The sequence below is a fragment of the Osmerus mordax genome, chromosome 18, assembly GCF_038355195.1.
Source record: "Osmerus mordax isolate fOsmMor3 chromosome 18, fOsmMor3.pri, whole genome shotgun sequence".
NCBI classification, from domain to species: Eukaryota; Metazoa; Chordata; class Actinopteri; order Osmeriformes; family Osmeridae; genus Osmerus; species Osmerus mordax.
In genome coordinates, this window is record NC_090067.1 from 9,747,414 (window position 1) to 9,767,423 (window position 20,010).

The 20,010-nt window shown below is 46.2% G+C and overlaps 4 protein-coding genes across 5 annotated transcripts in view; 3 read left to right on the forward strand and 1 right to left on the reverse strand.

The window, feature by feature from the left end:
• LOC136961849 (aquaporin-3-like) overlaps positions 1-20,010 on the reverse strand; it is a 107,391-nt gene that overhangs the window by 79,773 nt on the left and 7,608 nt on the right. The gene's annotated exons all lie outside the window — the stretch shown is intronic.
• On the forward strand, positions 707-8,299 carry LOC136962211 (phosphatidylinositol 4-phosphate 5-kinase type-1 alpha-like). Its single transcript, XM_067255899.1, has 16 exons — positions 707-1,335; positions 1,683-1,714; positions 1,793-1,882; positions 2,739-2,869; positions 3,004-3,121; positions 3,226-3,378; positions 3,792-4,091; positions 4,272-4,477; positions 4,649-4,732; positions 4,840-4,888; positions 4,995-5,079; positions 5,166-5,327; positions 5,457-5,592; positions 5,741-5,806; positions 5,924-6,005; positions 6,127-8,299. The coding sequence occupies exons 1-16, from the start codon at positions 1,302-1,304 to the stop codon at positions 6,127-6,129; spliced, it is 1,731 nt and encodes a 576-aa protein (XP_067112000.1). The 5' UTR covers positions 707-1,301; the 3' UTR covers positions 6,130-8,299.
• LOC136962068 (26S proteasome non-ATPase regulatory subunit 4-like) lies at positions 8,431-11,809 on the forward strand. Of its 2 annotated transcripts, none has more exons than XM_067255694.1 (10): positions 8,431-8,462; positions 9,062-9,202; positions 9,323-9,449; positions 9,561-9,647; positions 9,810-9,878; positions 10,058-10,273; positions 10,407-10,515; positions 10,634-10,765; positions 10,863-10,918; positions 11,132-11,809. In XM_067255694.1, the coding sequence occupies exons 1-10, from the start codon at positions 8,437-8,439 to the stop codon at positions 11,300-11,302; spliced, it is 1,134 nt and encodes a 377-aa protein (XP_067111795.1). In that variant the 5' UTR covers positions 8,431-8,436; the 3' UTR covers positions 11,303-11,809. The 2 variants fall into 2 exon arrangements, with proteins under 2 accessions (XP_067111795.1, XP_067111796.1); XM_067255695.1 differs by having other exon boundaries at positions 9,335-9,449.
• Positions 12,099-19,985, forward strand: znf687b (zinc finger protein 687b). Its single transcript, XM_067255315.1, has 10 exons — positions 12,099-12,126; positions 12,887-15,253; positions 15,413-15,705; positions 15,842-16,026; positions 16,245-16,421; positions 16,618-16,780; positions 16,897-17,238; positions 17,484-17,584; positions 17,735-17,828; positions 17,940-19,985. Exons 2-10 carry the CDS (start codon positions 12,901-12,903, stop codon positions 18,534-18,536), a joined length of 4,305 nt encoding a protein of 1,434 aa, XP_067111416.1. The 5' UTR covers positions 12,099-12,126; positions 12,887-12,900; the 3' UTR covers positions 18,537-19,985.

The window sequence follows — 20,010 nt, forward strand, 5'->3', positions numbered from 1 at the left end:
CGATTTTAGTTTGACATGGTTGCAGAGGCAAAGTTGCATTAATGGCGATAATTTGTTTCTTAAGTATCTATTAGATGACAGATGACTATAACATAATTTCAATCTTATCACCAATATCTTGTCATAAACAAATAAATAGGTACTTTCTCTAATGATGTGTTCATCTCCATTCCTTGGGTTGAAAATTAGACTAAAGGACTTCTAGTTTTATTAAATTCATTTGGTAGATTCAGTTAAAACATTTGAAATAGTTTAAAGAATTTGCCATCATTCATTGCTACATCTGCAGCTAAAGGAAATACAATCACAAACACATATTAAAACCATTAAACCCCTGAATCCAGAAGGGTGCAAACGTCAGACGGTGGTGTGGGATAGGCTGAGTTTCGAACACATACGGTTCAATGCAATGTGCGGGGCATGACAACGGGTGGTGTGAGGGGTGCTTGGTGGAGGATACAGTAGAGCATGTATTGTTGCATTGCCAGTTGTATGATGTACACAGGGAAGGTTGGTTGAGAGGTTCCGGGAACCTGGACGGGGCTGGGGTGTGGTTGAAGTGGTGGGGGAGGGTGGGGGAGGTGTGGCGTTGGGTTGTGGACCGTACACACACTCTCCTACGCAGTAGGTGGCAGTGCAGGGTTTCCTTTTTAAAAGATCCGCCAATAAAATTCAAGGAAAAAGAAGAAGAAGAGGCTAACGTCAACAGAACTTAAAGTTGAGCTTACAGCAGTTAAGCCAGCTACAATATACAAAAAGAAGCCGGATAACTCATCTATTCGGAAAAACGAATCAGATAAACTAAAGCACACAGACTTTCTGTTCGCTGCTTTGTTGTCTGGTAGATGTACTGTAGAAGTTAACCTAGTTTGCTAAGTTGTGGTAGCTAGCTACTGTAGCTAGCTAGCAACCCAGCCCAACTGGACTAGCTAACTTGCTTGATACATGGCTAGTCAGCTCCCGAGGTGTTTAGCTAAGTACAGCTAGCGAGCCAACCAGTTAAATACAAGTTAAACGCGGATAATCAAGCAACATTGCTAGCTCTAACGTTTTAAAGTCCTCCATTCAATGCTAGCTACCTATCTATAACTGTACGTCAGTTGGCCAGCTAGCAAGCAATGGTGGGCTGGCTAAATCGATTATGTATTTAGCTAGTTAGGTAAATCACCGACGTGGCTTGCTTCCTTCTCTGTTGATTCTGTAACCAGTTAACTTTCTTGATATTATTGACACCACTGTCTAGACGTTAGCTCTAGCTGTCTCGTTAACAAATTAACTGAACAGGCAAGACCAACATTGCAATGGCCACAGCAGGGGTCTTATCGGGTCCCTCTGGTAAGAGTAAACACACTTTGTAGGACTAAGCATAACTGGTAATTTTCTCGTCTAAAGAGTGAGTTACTGTCATGTATAAGAGTGAAAACTTTTTGGAGAAGACGACATAGAAATACACAGCGTGGTGTTATGTGCAAGAAGCGAGTGTGTATGCCTTTTTTAGGTACTCCCTGACAATGTTTGCTTGATAACAATATCTGCTTACCACACATTGACGGTTTGTCTTGAAGTTGCATAGCTATTTTGTTGTTGATCCTTACGCAAGCGATAACATTTTTGTGAACACTTAGCCTATATGTAGTCCATTCAGCGGTTGCAAGGCCTTAATGATTCGTTCCATCCTTTAGGCTCAGGGCCTCGGAAGATGGCTTCTTTAGAGGTGAGTTAACTTAAGTCCCCTACCGATCATTCCCACCTTTCCTGTACCTACTAGTAACTCTTTCTCCTCCACAATCAGGGTCTAGGGTCCCCTAGTTCATCTCAAACCATGAAGAAGACGATAGGTCATCGTGGGATTGATCCTACTGGGGAGACCACATACAAGAAGGTCAGAGTTTGCAAGTCTATTGTGTCATGTTGTGTCTAAAGCACAAAAACGACATTTTGAATCTCTTAGGCAAAAGCCTTTGACAGTAACAGTTTTTTTTGTGTTTAAACTTAGTCATGTGTTGCAGCATTTTCAGTTTGACAGGATTAAGTGAAAATTTGGTTAAAATTCAGATTGTCAGCAGTAATTCGTACCATTACCTATTTAGATGTTTTTGCATATTTTGTATATAGTCCCTAAATTTTAGGGCACCAAACACTGCCTTGAACGGTTTAACTTTATGTACAATAAAGTAATTTAACTGTGCATGCAATTATTGTCTAAATTGTGCAACCAATATACATCAATAATGGGCATCTTAAATATAGATGCTTTTTTCCTTCAGTCTCTTGTTGAATGCTTAATTGGATTCAGATCAGGTGATTGACAGGTTGATTGTCTTTTTGTATGATAAAGATGCAAGGTTTATAGCATTTGCACTTTAACCTAAAAACATTGCATTGTGTTTACTCCAAAGCGCTGCTGGTAGACATAACTTAAGAAGGAAAACTGCCCAAGCACCTTTGGTTTTCATATGACTACCAATATTTAGTCTTGTAACTTGTTCTGTGGTAAGAATGGCAGTTTTGAAAGGTATAAGATGTTTGTTTTCTTACTCTAATCAGGTCAGAGTCCAGGAAAGGAAAACTTTCAGTGTGTGTTGTGATTAGAAAGCAGTCTGTCAGGGATTTTGATATACTTCATTGTCAGCCGCACCCCGACTGAGTAGAATATTTGTATTAACTAAGTGGAGAGTGTTTGTTTTTTTAACTCTACCACTGTAAATAACTTTCGTCTCCATTGTCGTCTCCTACAGACCACCTCCTCAGCCCTGAAAGGTGCCATTCAGCTGGGCATCACCCACACAGTGGGCAGCTTAAGCCAGAAACCTGAGAGAGACGTTCTCATGCAAGACTTTGAAGTGGTGGAGAGCATCTTCTTCCCCGGGTGTGTGTGTGTGTCTGTGTGTAGTTCAGTATGAGAATGGAGAAATAATTCCACTAGCAACATTTCTCAAAGTCTTCCATTATGTGACCTCTCCCATGCCTCCCCTGCTTATGCTTTGATTATGTATGTTTCAGTGAGGGCAGTAACCTGACCCCGGCCCACCACTACAGTGACTTCAGGTTCAAGACATACGCTCCCATTGCCTTCCGCTACTTCCGAGAGATGTTTGGCATCCGCCCTGATGACTACCTGGTAGGGCTGCCTCCTCCCCACAGCTCTGTTGTGTGAACAAGGAGGGAGAAACACATGTTTGGTTGGCTCTCATTTGACGTGTGTGTGTTTGTTATCGGTTGCAGTACTCGCTGTGTAACGATCCGCTGATTGAGCTGTCTAACTCTGGAGCCAGTGGGTCCATCTTCTATGTGTCCAGTGACGACGAGTTCATCATCAAGACAGTGCAGCACAAAGAGGCGGAGTTCTTGCAGAAATTGCTTCCTGGCTACTTTATGGTAAAGAGTGTGTGTCCTTTGTGCAAATACAGTTACAGATCAAAATAATGTAAAATGATTTACATTTCGTCATTTAGCTGGGGCTTTCATCCAGAGCGATGTACAAAAGTTCACATATCAACAGCAACAGGTAATCAAGGACTAGAAGAGCACAGTTTTAACAGTATTACAGTGTTAATGCCAAGGAACAGTCTGTGCAGCAACAACAACAAAGAACTCACAAAAAGTACAATTTGCAGACACGTAATGTTCCAAAGTGCTGTGTGTGGTGTGATTGAAAAAAACATTAAAATGTTGTGTATGTCCTATTATATGCTTATAAATACAAGTTCAAAATCATATTGATGTCCGCTATTAAGGAAACAGTAGTCAGTAATGACTGTCCAACTAACTCTTCTTTCTCTCCTCACTAGAATCTAAACCAGAACAAGCGGACGCTGCTGCCTAAGTTCTACGGGCTGTACTGCGTCCAGGCGGGGGGGAAGAACATCCGCATTGCCGTCATGAACAATCTGCTCCCCCGGGCTGTGAAAATGCACCTCAAGTACGATCTGAAGGGCTCCACCTGCAAGAGACGAGCCTCGGCCAAGGAGAGGGCGAAGGCCGTGCCCACCTACAAAGACCTGGACTTCATCCAGGACCGACCTGACGAACTGCTGCTTGAGCCTGATAACTACAATGCTCTCTGCAAGACCATTCAGAGGGACTGCCTGGTGAGGGATGAGGACCGCCTAGTAGGAAAACACAATGACCTGCTGGTCCCCGGTGCTAAAAAGTCAAGACAATCCAGTGTAGAATGTATAAAATTATCCTTCAGTTAGATAGGAACACCATTGATTCTTCGCCCCATCAAACACTGACCCCTGGCTCCGTGGGCTCCTGTCTGCCTCTAGCTGCTGCAGAGCTTCAAGATCATGGACTACAGCCTGCTGGTGGGCATCCACAACTTGGAGCAGGCATGTCGGGAGAAGGGCAGTGAAGAGGCTCCGGGGGCCACCGACCAGAGGAGGCCACCGTGCCAGAAGTCGCTGTACTGCACAGCCATAGAGGCCATCCAGGGAGAGGCGAGGGGCAAAGCACACCTAGATACAGAAGACCAGTTAGTTTCACCTCTGTCTCTCTCTTCCCTTCTGGAAATCAGAAACTAGTTTAATTCAGTTACATCAATATTTGCTCTCCTGCATACTGGTTTGATTAGGGTTCTTCCGTTATTACTTTATGAAAGGTCTTCGTGTATGTTTTGTTAACTTTCATTCATCTGTTCTTGCAGCATGGGAGGTATTCCAGCATGTAACTCGAAGGGGGAGAGGATGCTGGTGTTTATTGGCATCATTGACATTCTGCAGTCCTACAGGTAAACATTAAATAAAGTTTATTATTTGTGTGTATTGGGTGTATGAAATGCAATACTCAATATACGTAAAGTATTTGGACTAACGTTGAGTATTTGGACACTTTCAGGTTTGCGAAGAAACTGGAGCACTCCTGGAAAGCTCTGGTTCATGATGGGGTGAGAGTTTACTTGATCCCCATGTAAAACTTTTGGTCTGTTTGTAATTCCTTTTAGTGGTGGGATGTTAACCTTATCCTCCCTATCCCCCCCTCCCTCCCCTTAGGACACAGTGTCTGTTCACAGGCCAGGTTTCTACGCAGAGCGCTTTCAGAAGTTCATGTGCAACACCGTCTTCAAGAAGATCCCATGTAAGTGCATGCATGCGTGTGTGTTGGTCAGAATCCATGACCGCTGTTTCGCCCTCTAACCTGTCCCACGCCCCTTCCCCCTTCAGTGAAGACTTCCCCATCAAAGAAGAACCGGACCCAGAGTGCCCTCCGCAGGACCAACACAGCCACCTCCGGACCTGCTTCTCCAGCTCAGGACGTCAGCAGCACAGCCAGAGGCCCTCTGTCCGGCAGCACAGAGATACAGACCGAAATGGAAGGAGACAGTGGTAGGAACTATGGGGAGAAGGAGACTACAGACACGAAGAATACAGAGCCGTATTTTTACTGGTCTCATAGGATGGTTTGGTATAGTACGTGTACGTGTCTTCACACAAACTGTTTACAATTCTACTCAGGCATGCAGTCAGGACGCCCTGACCTGCTTATGAAGACCCAGACACATGACGATGTCACCCGTAACTCGGCAGATTCCACCCACTCCAACATTTCTCTGGGAAGCGCTGGGCCCGCTCCCACACCTCCCCCTTTCAGGTATGAGGCTTTGTGTGTGAGACGTGTCATCCGTGCGTGTGTATATGGAAGCTATTTGCCTTTCCAGTCAGGCTGCTATGGTATCATGTTTCTGTGCAGTTGTGTCATCACCCCTATTGTCCCCCCTTCTCTCTTTCAACCCCTGCAGGTCTGTTGGAGTGGAGGTGCACAAGTCAGCCAGCACCAACCAGGAGCCTCCTAGCACCTCTAAGAGGTAGGAAAATGAAACTGCATCCTCATGGACCAGAAGACCCATAATTCAGGTTCTTGGACAGGAGTATGTTGTTTTTTCCCTCTTATATTCACCTATGCTTTTTTCTCTGGGTGACAGTGTTGGGACACTGGACGAATGCATTGGTGGAGAAGACATCATCTCACTGAGTGACATCATTCCACAGACAAGCACCTGTTATGTAAGTAGTCGGTGTGCCTGGATGTGAAGCCTCCAACAAAATGCAGACAACAAAATGTGGTCTTGTCATGTGTTGTAAAATAACAAGCTGTTTAAACATTGTTTTTTTCCCTTCTTTGCAGTGATTTCAGAGAAACAGTTGATGGAAAGACACTAGAAGACAAACCAAGTTGAAAAAGAGATGGAAAAGAAAAGGCATTGCGACAGCCTTGAGGAGAAGAGCCAGGGGAGAGTTGAAGTGACTGGACTTGGAAGGGGAAACAAAGAGTAGAAAGACTAGTACAAGTGTACTAGAGAAGCTGCATGCCCCAATAACTCTTGGGTGTGGGCGGGGTAAGAGGGCGGTGTTTTCTTAGTTCTACAGGTCTGACAGCTCTTCCTTGAACATCCTGTTGCCTGCAATGGACAGAGGGATCTGACGGAAATGGTGCCTTTGCTTTGATGACACTTGTAATGGTTGTGTACAGTTCTTGACAACCACATCCATATGGTGGTTATGGGCCATTGTGCAATTACTCTCTAAACCCAAGAGATATATCGCAGTCCTCAAATCAGTGAACAATGCTTTTCAACCCCTCATTCCTGTATTGGTGCCAGTTCCTGGTCATAGTGCTTTGGTTTTCCTAGAATGCAAGGCAATGGCTTGTGGGTACCTGGTGCTAAAAATAGAGATATACCAGTGTAGAATAAAACTTTATAATTGTTCTCAAGTTGTAGCTGGGCACACCAAACACAAGCACAACAGTAAAAGTAATCAAATGCCTACAAAACGATCATCCTTTCTCCTCTGTCAGAGATCCATTCCTGCTGCCTTTGAACTGGATTGCTGCATACTTTCCATGTTGAACTTGCCTGTTGAACTTGCCTGTACTATCATTACAATGCTAGATAATGAATTGTTCCTGTGCTGTATGATGCAAGGACACTAAGGGAAAAGTACAGTAGTTCTTAGACATTTATCTAGTCATACATGGATACCCTTGAACACTGTGATTGTAAACATTGCTGGAATGTATAGTGTTTTTTTTGTTGACATTTTACAGTGTTGTTGGACAGTAATTTGGCAGTTATGAGTTTACATATTGACCAAGCTACATACTTCCCATCGATGCTGTTGTGAACTCTTAGATGTAACTTCTTGACGAAAACCTTTCCCATACCTTAACAGTAGGCTAATATTCAGGGCAATCAACCTTACAATAATCCTTAAGTACAGTGCCTGTGCCCACTGCATATTCCTCAAAAACAAGTTAAAAGCCTTACTGAACTAAAAAGATCATCTTATATTTTCCTCTAACAGCTTTCTTGACAGTGGTGATAGTTGTCTGAAGTGGAGATATAGAAAGACATTTACAGTGAGACCAAAAGTGACCTACTAAGAATCATGAAGTTTGAGTTTCTGATTCAGACCCTTAACGTGCTTAAAGAACATTTTGTTCAAAACTCCTGTTGTTCACCCACGATACACAGGGATTTATGTTCATAGTACTAACTGGTGTATTTTCTCATTCAAATAGTGTTGAATTGTGTGCAGTCAGACACATTACTTCTCTGATGCATACAAAGTTATTTCTTAGGTAGTTAGTAGAGCTCAACCCTGAGAATGATATCAAAGTTTAACTATGCGATTAAACTATATAATAGAGTGCACCTACACACCAGGCAAAATGAAATATGTAATGTCATTTTCTCTGTACACACACTTTTTAATATGCCCTATATTCTCTTGAACCCCAAAGATTGAACAGAATTAGCTGTATATCGTTTCATTCTATGCTATAGAGGTAATATAGGTTATGTCTTTTTCCGACTTCTAGCTGTTCTTTGTCCCAATATGAGACCTAATAAGCGAGCTATTACTTTATAAACTGCAGAAGTAGTAACTCCAACTGTCTGTAAATAAGCCTATTTACTAATTACTACATATGTATTACCCTATTTTTGATGTTATTTATTGTCTTTCTCTACCTTTAGGTGTTTTTATTATGAAGCTACTCAATATATTGCATATTGAGATAAATGAGATTGGAGACAGATTGCATTTACCTTGATGAAACAGGAACTAACATGCAACGTATAAACTTTTTTATTTTTTAAATGGCCTACTATTTTTATACAGATCTTTACATCTGTAATATATTCCTGTGTTTCTTTTCTACTCAAATGTGCTTTCCTTTTTAACTTGTAAGATGGCACAAATGTTTCATCATATTGTGTGAATTGCCTCGGTTTCTTTTTACATGCATTTTGTAGTATTGTATTCTTGCCGGAGTTCTTAATTAAAACCAGAGAACAAACTAATTATGGACCTAAAAACTATTTTTTTTGGCTGTAAATCGCTAAATGCAAGCGCTTGATGCTCAGATAACATCCTCTCGACCAATTGAATGCGTTGTTATTAATTTCGTCATAGATAACATAAAGTTTTCAAAATGGGGCTAGAAAGTACCATGGTGTGGTAAGAGAGACGGACAATACATTTTTTTGTGTATCTTCGTACATTATTTCACGCATATTTAAAGACATTCAACTTTCATTGATGTTGTAATCTTGTTCATAGAGTTTAAATCAAGCTAATAGGCGTGTGGGGGAGATATATCAAGAACATTCACCAGCACAAGCTAGTAGCTAGCAAGGTAGCAACCGCTGGCTGAGTCATTATCGTCGTCGTTGTCACAGTTAACAGGACAACATTTGTCTAAACTTTAAGACAACTTAACTAGTGATTGCTTGTTAGTTTCATAACATATTTTAATTTCATTCAGGGTATTCACCCTAAATAGTTTGCAAGCTCACGGGTTGGGGACTATTGCTAGCTTCGTAGTACTACAGTACAGTAGCAGTCCTCAGCTCGAGTCGCCATGATGAGAACGTTGTTGGCGTGTATAGCTACACACACTGTATAAAGACAGCTACATTTGAATTAATCTTATTTGCTGTTCACAAGGGTACGCCAATAGCACAATGGTTGGTAATGAGTGTTATATTCTGCAAGTCATCAGTACTGTTGGCAATGTATCTATTGACTGAAACTTTGTAATCTTGTCATTTGCTCAGCGTGGACAATAGTGAGTACATGCGAAATGGAGACTTTCTACCCACCAGACTTCAGGCACAGCAAGATGCTGTCAACATTGTCTGCCACTCCAAAACGCGCAGCAACCCCGAGAACACCGTTGGCCTTATCACAATGGCCAAGTAAGCTTGTGGTCGCCTTAGTTAGAGCCAAGGCACTTTGAGTTGAGTTATGGTCTAGATGCTGGCAATAATGTCAGAGAGACAGTCCATTTTTTAACGCTGGTGTGTTTGACTTTTTATGCTTGAATGCAGTAACTGTGAGGTTCTTTCCACACTGACGCCGGATGCAGGCCGCATCCTGTCCAAGCTGCATGCTGTCCAGCCCCGTGGTCAGATCTGCTTCTGCACTGGCATCAGAGTGGCCCATGTGAGTGCCCTTAGCCTTTCAGACAGCAACATCCTCTTAGTGTTTTCAAGATGACAGAAATGTGTGAAATGTGGATGTCCATGAATGTCTGTTAATGCTGTGTTTGTGTAGCTTGCTCTTAAGCACAGACAGGGGAAGAACCACAAGATGAGGATCATCGCGTTTGTGGGAAGCCCCGTTGAAGACAGTGAAAAGGATGTATGTTGTATATTTGAACAATTGATGCTTTGTACATTTCATACTGGCCCAAGCCAGTTCTGTCCAAGGTAGAGAGTGTTTTCAGCAATATACATGTGGTTCATCACCATGGTTACTGCTCTCTCACTCTATTTTTCTCATCCCAATCTGACGCCCCCACAGCTTGTTAAACTGGCCAAGCGTTTGAAAAAGGAGAAGGTGAATGTGGACATCATCAATTTTGGAGAAGAGGTGAGGGTTTTTTTTGCTAGCATTTTTCATTATGGAAATGTTTGGGAATTCAATTAAGTGGAGTTCAAAATAATAATCATGGACACCATTTTAATTGCAAAGAGATTGAACTCCCTCATCTTTATTTTTCTCCCCTTCCTCTCATAATATATTCCTAACTCATCCCATTCTCTTGATAGGAGCTAAACACAGAAAAGCTGACTGCCTTCATCAAAACGCTGAATGGGAATGAGGGGACTGGCTCCCACCTGGTGACTGTTCCCCCAGGGCCCAGCCTGGCCGACGCCCTGCTCTCCTCCCCCATTCTGGCCGGAGAGGGTGGCTCCATGATGGGCCTGGGTGCTAGCGATTTTGAGTTTGGTGTAGACCCCAGCGCAGACCCAGAGCTCGCACTGGTAACTAGACTCTTGACAGACAGTTCCTCTGACTTAATTAGATACCAGTCCTGTGGTGGAGCCACATGTCTTACGCCCAGATGAATTCAAGCAGTACTTATCTTCGCTTGTCGCCTTGCCTTCCATCTTTCAGGCCCTGCGTGTGTCCATGGAGGAGCAGAGACAGAGGCAAGAGGAGGAGGCTAGAAGGGTGACTGCTGCCTCTGCCACCGAGGCTGGCATACCCACTCCCACTCAAGATGGTAATAAGAATGGCATTTTAATGTTTACTGTAAAAATCTGTATTTGCAAAGGGTGTACGGTTTAGAATGAGAGAATTGTGATCACAGTGATCACTAACATCGGTTTGTTATGTGTAAGAATCTGAGGAGGCTTTGCTGAAGATGTCAGTGTCTCAGCCGGAGACGGGACCGGCAGCACTGCCTGACTTCAGCAGCATGACTGAGGACGAGCAGATAGCCTATGCCATGCAGATGTCCTTGGCTGGAGGAGGTGAGATTCATTTTATCATCACCCACACTCATTCCAACACATTAGAGTTAAATGTTTTTGTCTCAAATGCTTCCCCTTTCCCATACCTTGTTATCAGAGTATGAAGATGCTATGGAAACAGGAGCCTCCATGGATACTGCAGAGTCAGCTAAAGTATGTTAATTCAATTGATCATTCATGACTGAATACATTACATATTGGAGCCAATACTGTGAGCTGGACTCCAGCTCAAAAGTGGGATTGACTCCCGTCTCACTGCTAATACTACCACTGTGTACTACTGGGTACCATCTGTTATATCCTGCAACTCTCCATTTAAATTTAGTCATTTATCCCTCCACTCATGACCCTGTTACCCTTCATCAGGAGGAGGATGACTATGATGTCATGCAGGATCCAGAGTTCCTCCAGAGCGTGCTGGAGAACCTGCCGGGGGTCGACCCCAACAATGAGGCCATCCGCAATGCTATGGGCTCTCTGGCTTCCCAGACTGGTAACAAGTCAGACAGCAAGAAGGATGAAGAGAAAAAGAAATAAAGCAGGGGCCAGATAGATACCTATGGAAACAATATAAATAATAGACTGGTGTGCATATAGTAGACAGCCATAGACAAACTCTGAAAATGTATATACAAATAGATGGGACTTCTGATTTGCCACACACCCCTGCATGACATGAAAACCATAAACAGAATTTCCTAAACAGACCATTGTAATTTTTTCTTTATCAACTGCCTCTGTTTGTTGATTGATTGATTTGATCTGTTGGTATTAAGTCCATGGACTGATTCAAGACAGCAATGTGAGACAGGGGTTACACTGGCTTGATGTCATGGGTTTCCGTAGCATAATTTTTGTAATAAAGCACCAAGATGGAGTTCTAGTCTATTTTTCCCCTATATCATCCCATGTTTATATTTAACGCTTGACAGAGTAATCTTGTGAACTGGGTACATGATGACAGGTGTCCAAGATTGTAAATCTAAAAGTCCTCCTATTTACATGGTTGTTTTTCTATTGCAATAAAAATTTTGGTTTCTGGCATGTGTGTTTCATACATGGCTCTGTCACCTTCAGCCCGTCTGATGTTATATAGAGACTGTGGAATATTTCTGCAGAGGGGACCATTTTATTATCACAAAAGGATGTCGAAAGAAGAATCACATTAGACGTACAAACTGAGAAATTTAAACTGAGAAATTGATCATTTTTTATGAATAGGCGATTGCATGCTTTGCGGTTGCACGTACAATAAAATTCCTTTTGATTCAATAATGTGATAGGACCTATTTTCATCATGTGACGGGAAGTCAAGGTTTTTCTGTTGAAGCAAGGAGGATAGTCGGGAATCTCGGATCCAGGTAAACAATCAAAATATAGGGGATAAAAAAACGACTAACCTTGACCCCATCCATAGTCCTATGCAATAACATGGCCCAAACTATTATTGCATTGCCAATATTGAAAAATAATTTATAAGTACATCGTTTTGAGTGCAAGCAATTATGGCCTCCGTTAAATGACCCCTCGCTTGCTTGGCTTGGCTGAGCGGCCAGCTAGCCTGTGTGTCTGGCTCAATGTGATGATGATGGAGGGGAAAGCTTAATAAACTCGCAGCATTGAGACGTCAGTGCTGTTTAAGTATGCATTTCCAAATAATCGTTGCAGTTCGATTTACGTTTTCAAAAATCATGCAAGTTGTATTGTATTAACTACTAGTGCCAAATCTATTTGCTAGCAAGTAGTTAGCAATCTGAACAAGAGGTGGCTAACTAGCTAGCCTAGCAGACGCTACTACGCTAACCTCCGGCTAGCGAACGTTAGCTAGTTGTTGGCATAAATGGTTGCCAAGACGGCAGGAGCTGGCTAGCTAGCTAATCGTTTGCTAGCTGTCAGTGTCCTAAATTGCATGCAGGTCCGCGTCATGTAAAGAATAACATTGAGCTGTTTACTGCAAGTGTAATACCCTGAAATCGTAAACTAACCCAACGGTTAGGATTTTTTTTCGTGTGTTTCATTTGCTTACTTTAGCTTTTTTATAAGGTTAGGTGCATGATACTTGTGCATTGATAAACAATGCAATATATACAAATTATATATTTTCTGCCCCCTATTTTGCAGGATTCAGTCCCGTTATGGGGGACATGAAGACCCCAGATTTTGATGACCTGTTGGCAGCGTTTGACATCCCAGACATTGATGCTAAAGAGGCCATCCAGTCCGCTCCTGATGATGCCGAAGGGCCACATGGGCCAGGGGGAGCTTCTCTGGGCAAGCCAGATGGTGGGGTGGGTGTTGGACCCTCCCTGAGACCACCCAGCCCCCCAGACCCTCAGACAGACACATCCATTGTCAGCGTTATTGTGAAAAACAGAGTTCGTCCTGAGACCCTCGATGGTGGAGATGGAGACACAGACCAGGACCCGATTGATGGATCTTCCGGAGTGGCAGTGGGTCCTAGGCTGGGTGCCTGTGCCTCAGGCATGGCTGAATCAGAACCACTGAATCACAATGGGTTTGGCGCATCTGGGGTCTCTGCATCCATGCCTCTATCCCAGTCCCAATCCAACGGAGAGCCATGGTCCGTGAACACTTCAAAGACGGCTTCAGAGGGCGGAGGAGTCAGTGCTGGGTCAACGAAATCCGCTAAACAGGGCGGCAGCATTTTTAACAGACTGAAGCCTCTAATAGCACAGGGGTCCGGAGACCCTGTAGGTAGAGCAAGGAAGATGCAGCTCCTCCAGCAGCAGCATCAGCAACAACACAGCCATCAAGATGCAGGCCAAGATATGGTCGAAGAGGTCAAAGCCTCTTTATCTTCCTCTTCAACTGTTGTGTCTTCTCCTCTAATCCCGGGAGGACTGTCGTCTCCTTTCTTCCCTCCTTCCAAACCTCTACTCCCACCTCCTCCCTCTGCACTCTCCTCTCTCACGGCATTGAACGGCACTCCCAAAGCCACACCTGCAGGATTCCGCCCCCGGGACTCTGAAGAGGAGGATGACTCGGACCCAGACCTTGGAGGCCCGCTGGTGATCCAAGAGGGCCCTGCCTCTCCCACCTGCACCCCTCCCAAACTGACCCGACGGTTCAGGTCCCCTGCCTCCAGCTCAGACCCAGTATCGACCCAGCCCTCGGTCTCCATGTCAGCTCACCCCAAGCCCGGGGACACACCTTCTGGGGCCAGCTTGACCTCCACCCCACAGCCTGGTTCCACCAAGAGTCCCCCCCAGGAAGACAGACACCCAGAACATGTAATTGAAGAGAGGGATTCGCCCGAGAGTCCAGAGCCCGAGATGCCCAAATCAACTGCACCAGGGATGTCCAAGAGATGCTCCAGCCCTGCCGTGGCCTCCACACCACCGCCTTCAGACCTAAGAGAACCCAAGGAGGAAGAAGAAGAGATGGAGGTTGGGAATGGAGTGGAAAAGGTGGTCGAGAACAAGGCAGACACGGGGAAAGCTGAAGGTGCTAGAAAAGAAGACGAAAAGATGGAGGTGGATGACGGCAAACCTAAACCCCTTTCCACTGAGGGGAGTGCCCCAACCCCTGCAGCACCAGGTGCTCCGTCCCGGCCCCTCAAAGTGCGGATAAAGACCATCAAAACCTCCACTGGGGGGATCACCAGAACTGTTACCAGGGTGGCCCCAAAGGGTGGTGCTGCAGCAGGCAAGAGTCTGGACCCCAGCAAGGCCCAACAAGGTGGACGTAAGGTCCCAGCCAACAAGGCCCGCAAAGTAGAGGCTTCGGCCGGTCGCACGGAAACACCTCAGCAACAGAAAGTGAAAGCTCTTAACGCTCTGCCAGTGTCCACTCTCGCTGCCAGCAGTGTCATGCTAGCAGCTGCGACCAAGGTTCAGAACAAGATGGCCGCCGCTTCAGACAAGGCAAAGGTCTCTGCCACGGCGGTCAGCATCACTAAATCGGCTGCCCTGCCCGCCACGCCATCTGTAGCCTGCTCTCCTAAGTTCTCTGTCGGCGGCGGTGGGATCAGTGTCCGTCCGACTGGCGCCAAGACTGCTAACGGAGCCGGTGCCAATGTCCTAGCCGGAACGCACCAGCCCAGCAAGCCGGCCTCCATCGTCAACAGCACAGGTGCTGTCATCTCCCGCAGCCAGTCCAGTTTGGTAGAGGCTTTCAACAAGATCCTCAACAGCAAGAACCTGCTGCCCAGCTACAAGCCCGACCTCTCGGCCCTTCCGCCCCCAGAGTGGGGGCTCCCGCTGCCCGCCACCGGGTACCGCTGCCTGGAGTGTGGTGATGCCTTCGCCCTGGAGCGTAGCCTTGCCCGCCACTACGATCGGCGCTCGCTGAGGATTGAGGTGACGTGCAACCATTGCGCCAAGAGGCTGGCCTTCTTCAACAAGTGTAGCCTACTGCTGCACGCCCGCGAACACAAGGAGAGAGGCCTGGTCATGCAGTGCTCTCACCTGGTCATGAGGCCCGTCACTGTGGAGCAGATGATTGGTCAGCAGGACATGACACCCATCGGTGAGCGTGGTTTGCAGGAAGTGTCGGGTTTTGTCTTTCGCCACGTTGTATGTATTCATGTTAGGAATGTGTGCAAAAATATACAAAGACCACATTATTCACCTAGGAATTAGCTCCATTGACCCATCTTCTCCACTCTCCATCTCCTTGTTTGACCAGGCATGCTCTCCTCTTCAATCCCCTCTCCTCCAGTCCCGTTGCCCTCCGCCTCTGCTGGCACTGCCGCGTCGGCGGGCTGCAGCCCGATGAAGGACGCCCCCTCCCCGGCCTCCACCCAGCCCAGGTCCATGCGCCGGGCGCCCCAGAGCCCCCAGGCCCTGATGCCCCTGCCCTGCAAGAAGGGGGAGGTGCTGCAGTACCAGAACTTCAAATGCCCCGAATGCCAGACCCAGTTCTCCGGGAAGGCCGAGCTCGTCGCCCACTTCCAGCAGATCAGGGCCACGCCCAACTCGGTGAGTCACGATGATAGACCTGCTTGTGATATTGGAGGGATCTACTGGCTTCAGATGGAATTGCTACAGCGTCATGAATCCACACCTAACGCTGGAGAGCTCTACCTTACGACTGTTCCCCCCTCCTCCATCCCAGACCTGCACCCTGTGTTCCCCCCCGATGATGCTGCCCAACTCCTGCAGTGTGTCAGCCCACCAGAGGATCCACAAGCACCGCGCTCCCCATGTCTGCCCGGAGTGTGGAGGCATCGCCAGGCAGGCCAGCTTCCAGACTCACCTACAGGAAGCCTGTCTGCACTTCGCCAGACGCATCGGCTACAGGTACAGAGCGGCGCGCACACACACCAGACCAGACCCATGCCTCGCGATGGAACATCACAACGCACAATGACAAAACCCCATCAGTAATATTCTGCAGTCAGTCTGCAAAACCCACCTTAAAATAACTTCACACACACGTCACTATCCCGGTGTAAAATACACTATGTTTGATGATCTGTGGTGTGTGTGATCATCCGTTGTGTGGTTCCTGTGTGCAGGTGCTCCAGCTGTCAGGTGGTGTTTGGGGGCCTGAACTCCATCAAGTCCCACATCCAGACGGCCCACTGCGAGGTCTTCCACAAGTGTCCCAGCTGCCCCATGGCTTTTAAGTCGGCCCCCAGCGCCCAGGGCCATATCAGCACCCAGCACCCAACCCTGACAGGGGGACAAGCCAAGTAATGTGTCCAAGAACCTAGCCTATGAAAACATCCTTTAGTCCTTTTCGAAGATTTGAATTTGGATATAGTCATGGTTTAATACATTTATGAATTTGTTTTCAAGAAGAGCATGGACATTTATTTTACTGATGTTTTTTCAATGTATATATTTAGCTTTTTTTTTATCATTGTTTTCTATTCCTTGTCTTTGCAGAATGATCTACAAGTGTGTGATGTGTGACACAGTCTTTACTCAGAAGCCCTTGCTGTACATGCACTTTGATACTCACCTGGCCAAGCAGAAAGTCCATGTGTTTAAGTGCCCTGACTGCACCAAACTCTACGCCCAGAAGGGTTCCATGATGGAGCACATTAAGGTTTGTTTTTTAAGTTAACGGTGAATGTGGTTCTATAACACTAATGTTTTTTTGTTTTTCTAAGTTCCTTGTGTGTTTGTCATTCTCCTTCCGGTTTCGATGTTATGACTGGCCAGACTGCCCACAGAGGCCTGTCAGTCAAACAGGAAGGCCAGTCAGATGCCGCTGCCACGCCCTCCACCAACACCCTGACCCCCTCCCTCCCCAAATCGAAGCCTACTGCAAAAACGGACAACTCGGACGGAGAGGACTGGGGCCGGGACCAGGAGGAGGAGGAGGAGGAGGAAGAGGAGGAGGAAGGGGATGACGACGCGGATGAGGACTACGAGGCTCCTGGGAGTCAGTCCAGCACCATGGATGTGGGCAGCCATGTAGGAGAGAGGAACTGCCAGCAGTGTCAGAAGAGCTTCGCTGACAGGGAGGAATACATCAGCCACATCAAGACAGAGCACGGCAAGGTAGCTGGAACACTCCCACACACACACACACACACACTCCCACACACACACACACACACACACACACACACACTCCCACACACACACACACACGTCACACACACCACACACACACACTCACACACCACACACACAGGTAGCTGGAACACTCACACACCACACTCACAGGCACTGATCCACACACTTCCAGAAGAAGTCTCATAATGTATGCATTCGTTCATTCTTGTTTTTTTGTGTGTTTGCAGTTCCCATGTCATATATGCGAAGGCTCGTTCAGCACCTCGTCCAGCCTAAGGAGACACATACGTGTGATTCACGAGGGCAACAAGAGAGTCTTCCACTGCCAGTGAGTCCATTGCCCTAAAACATTTCATTTATTTATCTATTTTATATATATATATTTATGTATATGTATTTTTGTTTTCTTTACGTATATTTGAAGCTGTAGGAAGTACAACTATTACACGTGTATTTATATATGTGTGTGTGTTTTCAGATATTGCACTGAGGGAAAGCGGACCTTTAGCAGTCGGTTCCTACTGGACAAGCATATCCGGGTCCACCACGGGGTCCGAGCGGCAGATGGACAGGTCAGCCTCTAGTTTAGTGTTAGTCTCAAGCAGGAACAGCTCTAATGTCCACTTACTGGCATTCAACGATCACGCTTATTAAACTATGTATTGATCATCCCCCATCTCCAGGGCCCACAGACCAGAAAACGTTCTGCCCCAGGAGAAGGGCCCGGTAGCTCCTCGGAACTGGATGGCGAGGGCGGCCCCCCGGGCGTGAGGCCAAGTGGGGAGGACGAAGGCCGCGAGGCCCCGGAAGACGCTGGCGAGGAGGGCCCGGCCAAGAGGACGCGGGGCTCGGTGGCGACGGCAGCTCCAGACCCCGAGGAGGACGACAGCGTGTTCCGCTGTGTGCCGTGCGGCTTCACCACGGAGGACGGCGCCGAGTTCCAGCAGCACATCCCCCAGCACCGCGCCGACGCCGCCTCCTACCAGTGCCTGCAGTGCGGGGTGTGCTTCGCCTCGGCGGGATCCCTCGGGCGCCACCGCTTCATCACGCACCGCGTACGGGACCCCCTGGGCGACGCTGAGCGCGGCGCCGCCCGCACCCTGGGCTCCCCTCAGGGCTCGCCCTCCTCCCCCTCCTCCCAGCAGGGCGAGGACGGGGAGGGCAGCATGAGCTGCAAGGTCTGTGGCAGGCGCTTCGACAAGGCCTCGGACCTCAACACACACTTTAGGACCCACGGCATGGCTTTCATCACCTCCCACAAGACTGACAAGCCCCAGTAGGGTGAGTGACTGACAAGAACCAAACTGTCTGGATCCCCCCCCCCCCCCCCGTGCTGTATGGAGCCACCTGTAAGCTCGATGTTTTTATATTTAACACTCTGTGAATCTGACTGCATGTCGATCATTATACGGATCGTAAAACTAAACGTAACAAGATGGGCCTCTGAGGGAACTGCGCCGTCTGACCACATGACCAGGAAGTGAGGCGTTGACGCCCAATCGTGCTGTGGGTCCCGTCTCGTCATCTTTCACCTCCACACCTCTCATTTGCTTTGCCTGCACATTCGTTTCTTTCCACATGAAGCTAACTTCTTTTCTACATTTCGTACCGTTCTCTGTATTACATGCACCAACATTTTTGTACGCAGCATCGTCCATACATTTTTCATACGGATTCGTCGGCTGAACAGTTGCGTCCTGAAGGCGTACAGTATTGCTATAACTCTTCACCCTGCCATCCTCTCAGAGCCACTGTATAAAGAAGCACTCTCGCTGGTCCCTAAACTGTCGGCCATCTTTGTAATAAAAAGGCAGTGAAAAACTGTTCCATTCTCAAATCAGTGTCAGATAAAGCTTAGAGGCACCAGAAGCAAAAAAGGGAGTACGAGGAGAATTTTAAACACTGATTTTAATGAATATTGACTTTGTAATATTTATTTATATGAAACACGTTGTTGTTGGTATTTGTGCTTTCTTTTGCTGCCAGTCTCATCTTAAGATGAAGCGCTATCGCCTGGTTAAAAGCGGTTCCATCTCTGTTGTTTGAACTTTTCGGTAGGAGTGGAGGTTACACACAGTTGTTGTAGCCCGTGTGGTGTGAGTGGTGGTGTTGTCTACAGTGAAGCTAGAACAAGAGAAATACGGAGTCTTGCCATTAGTGCACAACCTGTACGTTGCGATGTAAATACATATACAGTACACAAAAAGAAAAGCTTTTGAGTTTTGTTACTTGTTATGAAAATGTGAATACGTATAGTATTTGTACATGTACTGTTTCTGCCCCCCCCCCCCCCCCCCCACACACACACACACACACACACACACACACACCCCACCACCACCAATCTGAAGAAAAATAGGAGAGTACTACATTATAATGAATGGCCGAAGGGAGCGTGAGAACACTGGCATAGTGTCTTTCAATAATGTGTATGAAAACAGACATATATCTCTTTGATATGATTCTTTTTGTAATACCGTATACAGAATCAGTGCTTGCTGTCCTCCAGTTTCATTTTCGATTTGTTTCATTACGACCTTTATGGTCTTGTGAAGGAGGCCTGTTTGTATGGATGTTGTTCTGTTCGTTTTTTTTATCACCTAATATCATATTTATATAGCAAAATAGTGAATCCATGTGTGTCCTTTTAATTTTCTATGGTTGTGGTCTGCTTGATGAAAATGCCATACACTTTTTGTGTCGTTTTAAAATAAATGTCTGAAAGTGAACATGGGTTATTTCAGTAATAATTTA

What these genes read in the sequence shown, in the direction of transcription:
- LOC136962211 (XM_067255899.1), top strand. Translation starts at nt 1,302, where the DNA reads ATGGCCACAGCAGGGGTCTTATCGGGTCCCTCTG. An exon ending in GGGAGACCACATACAAGAAG is followed by an intron (nt 1,883 to 2,738) that starts GTCAGAGTTTGC and finishes CGTCTCCTACAG; the next exon opens with ACCACCTCCTCAGCCCTGAA. An exon ending in CCTCCTAGCACCTCTAAGAG is followed by an intron (nt 5,807 to 5,923) that starts GTAGGAAAATGA and finishes TCTGGGTGACAG; the next exon opens with TGTTGGGACACTGGACGAAT.
- LOC136962068 (XM_067255694.1), top strand. Translation starts at nt 8,437, where the DNA reads ATGGGGCTAGAAAGTACCATGGTGTG. An exon ending in TCATCAATTTTGGAGAAGAG is followed by an intron (nt 9,879 to 10,057) that starts GTGAGGGTTTTT and finishes TTCTCTTGATAG; the next exon opens with GAGCTAAACACAGAAAAGCT. An exon ending in ATACTGCAGAGTCAGCTAAA is followed by an intron (nt 10,919 to 11,131) that starts GTATGTTAATTC and finishes ACCCTTCATCAG; the next exon opens with GAGGAGGATGACTATGATGT.
- znf687b (XM_067255315.1), top strand. Translation starts at nt 12,901, where the DNA reads ATGGGGGACATGAAGACCCCAGATTTTGATGACCTGTTGGCAGCGTTT. An exon ending in CTGACAGGGGGACAAGCCAA is followed by an intron (nt 16,422 to 16,617) that starts GTAATGTGTCCA and finishes TTGTCTTTGCAG; the next exon opens with AATGATCTACAAGTGTGTGA. An exon ending in AAGAGAGTCTTCCACTGCCA is followed by an intron (nt 17,585 to 17,734) that starts GTGAGTCCATTG and finishes GTGTGTTTTCAG; the next exon opens with ATATTGCACTGAGGGAAAGC.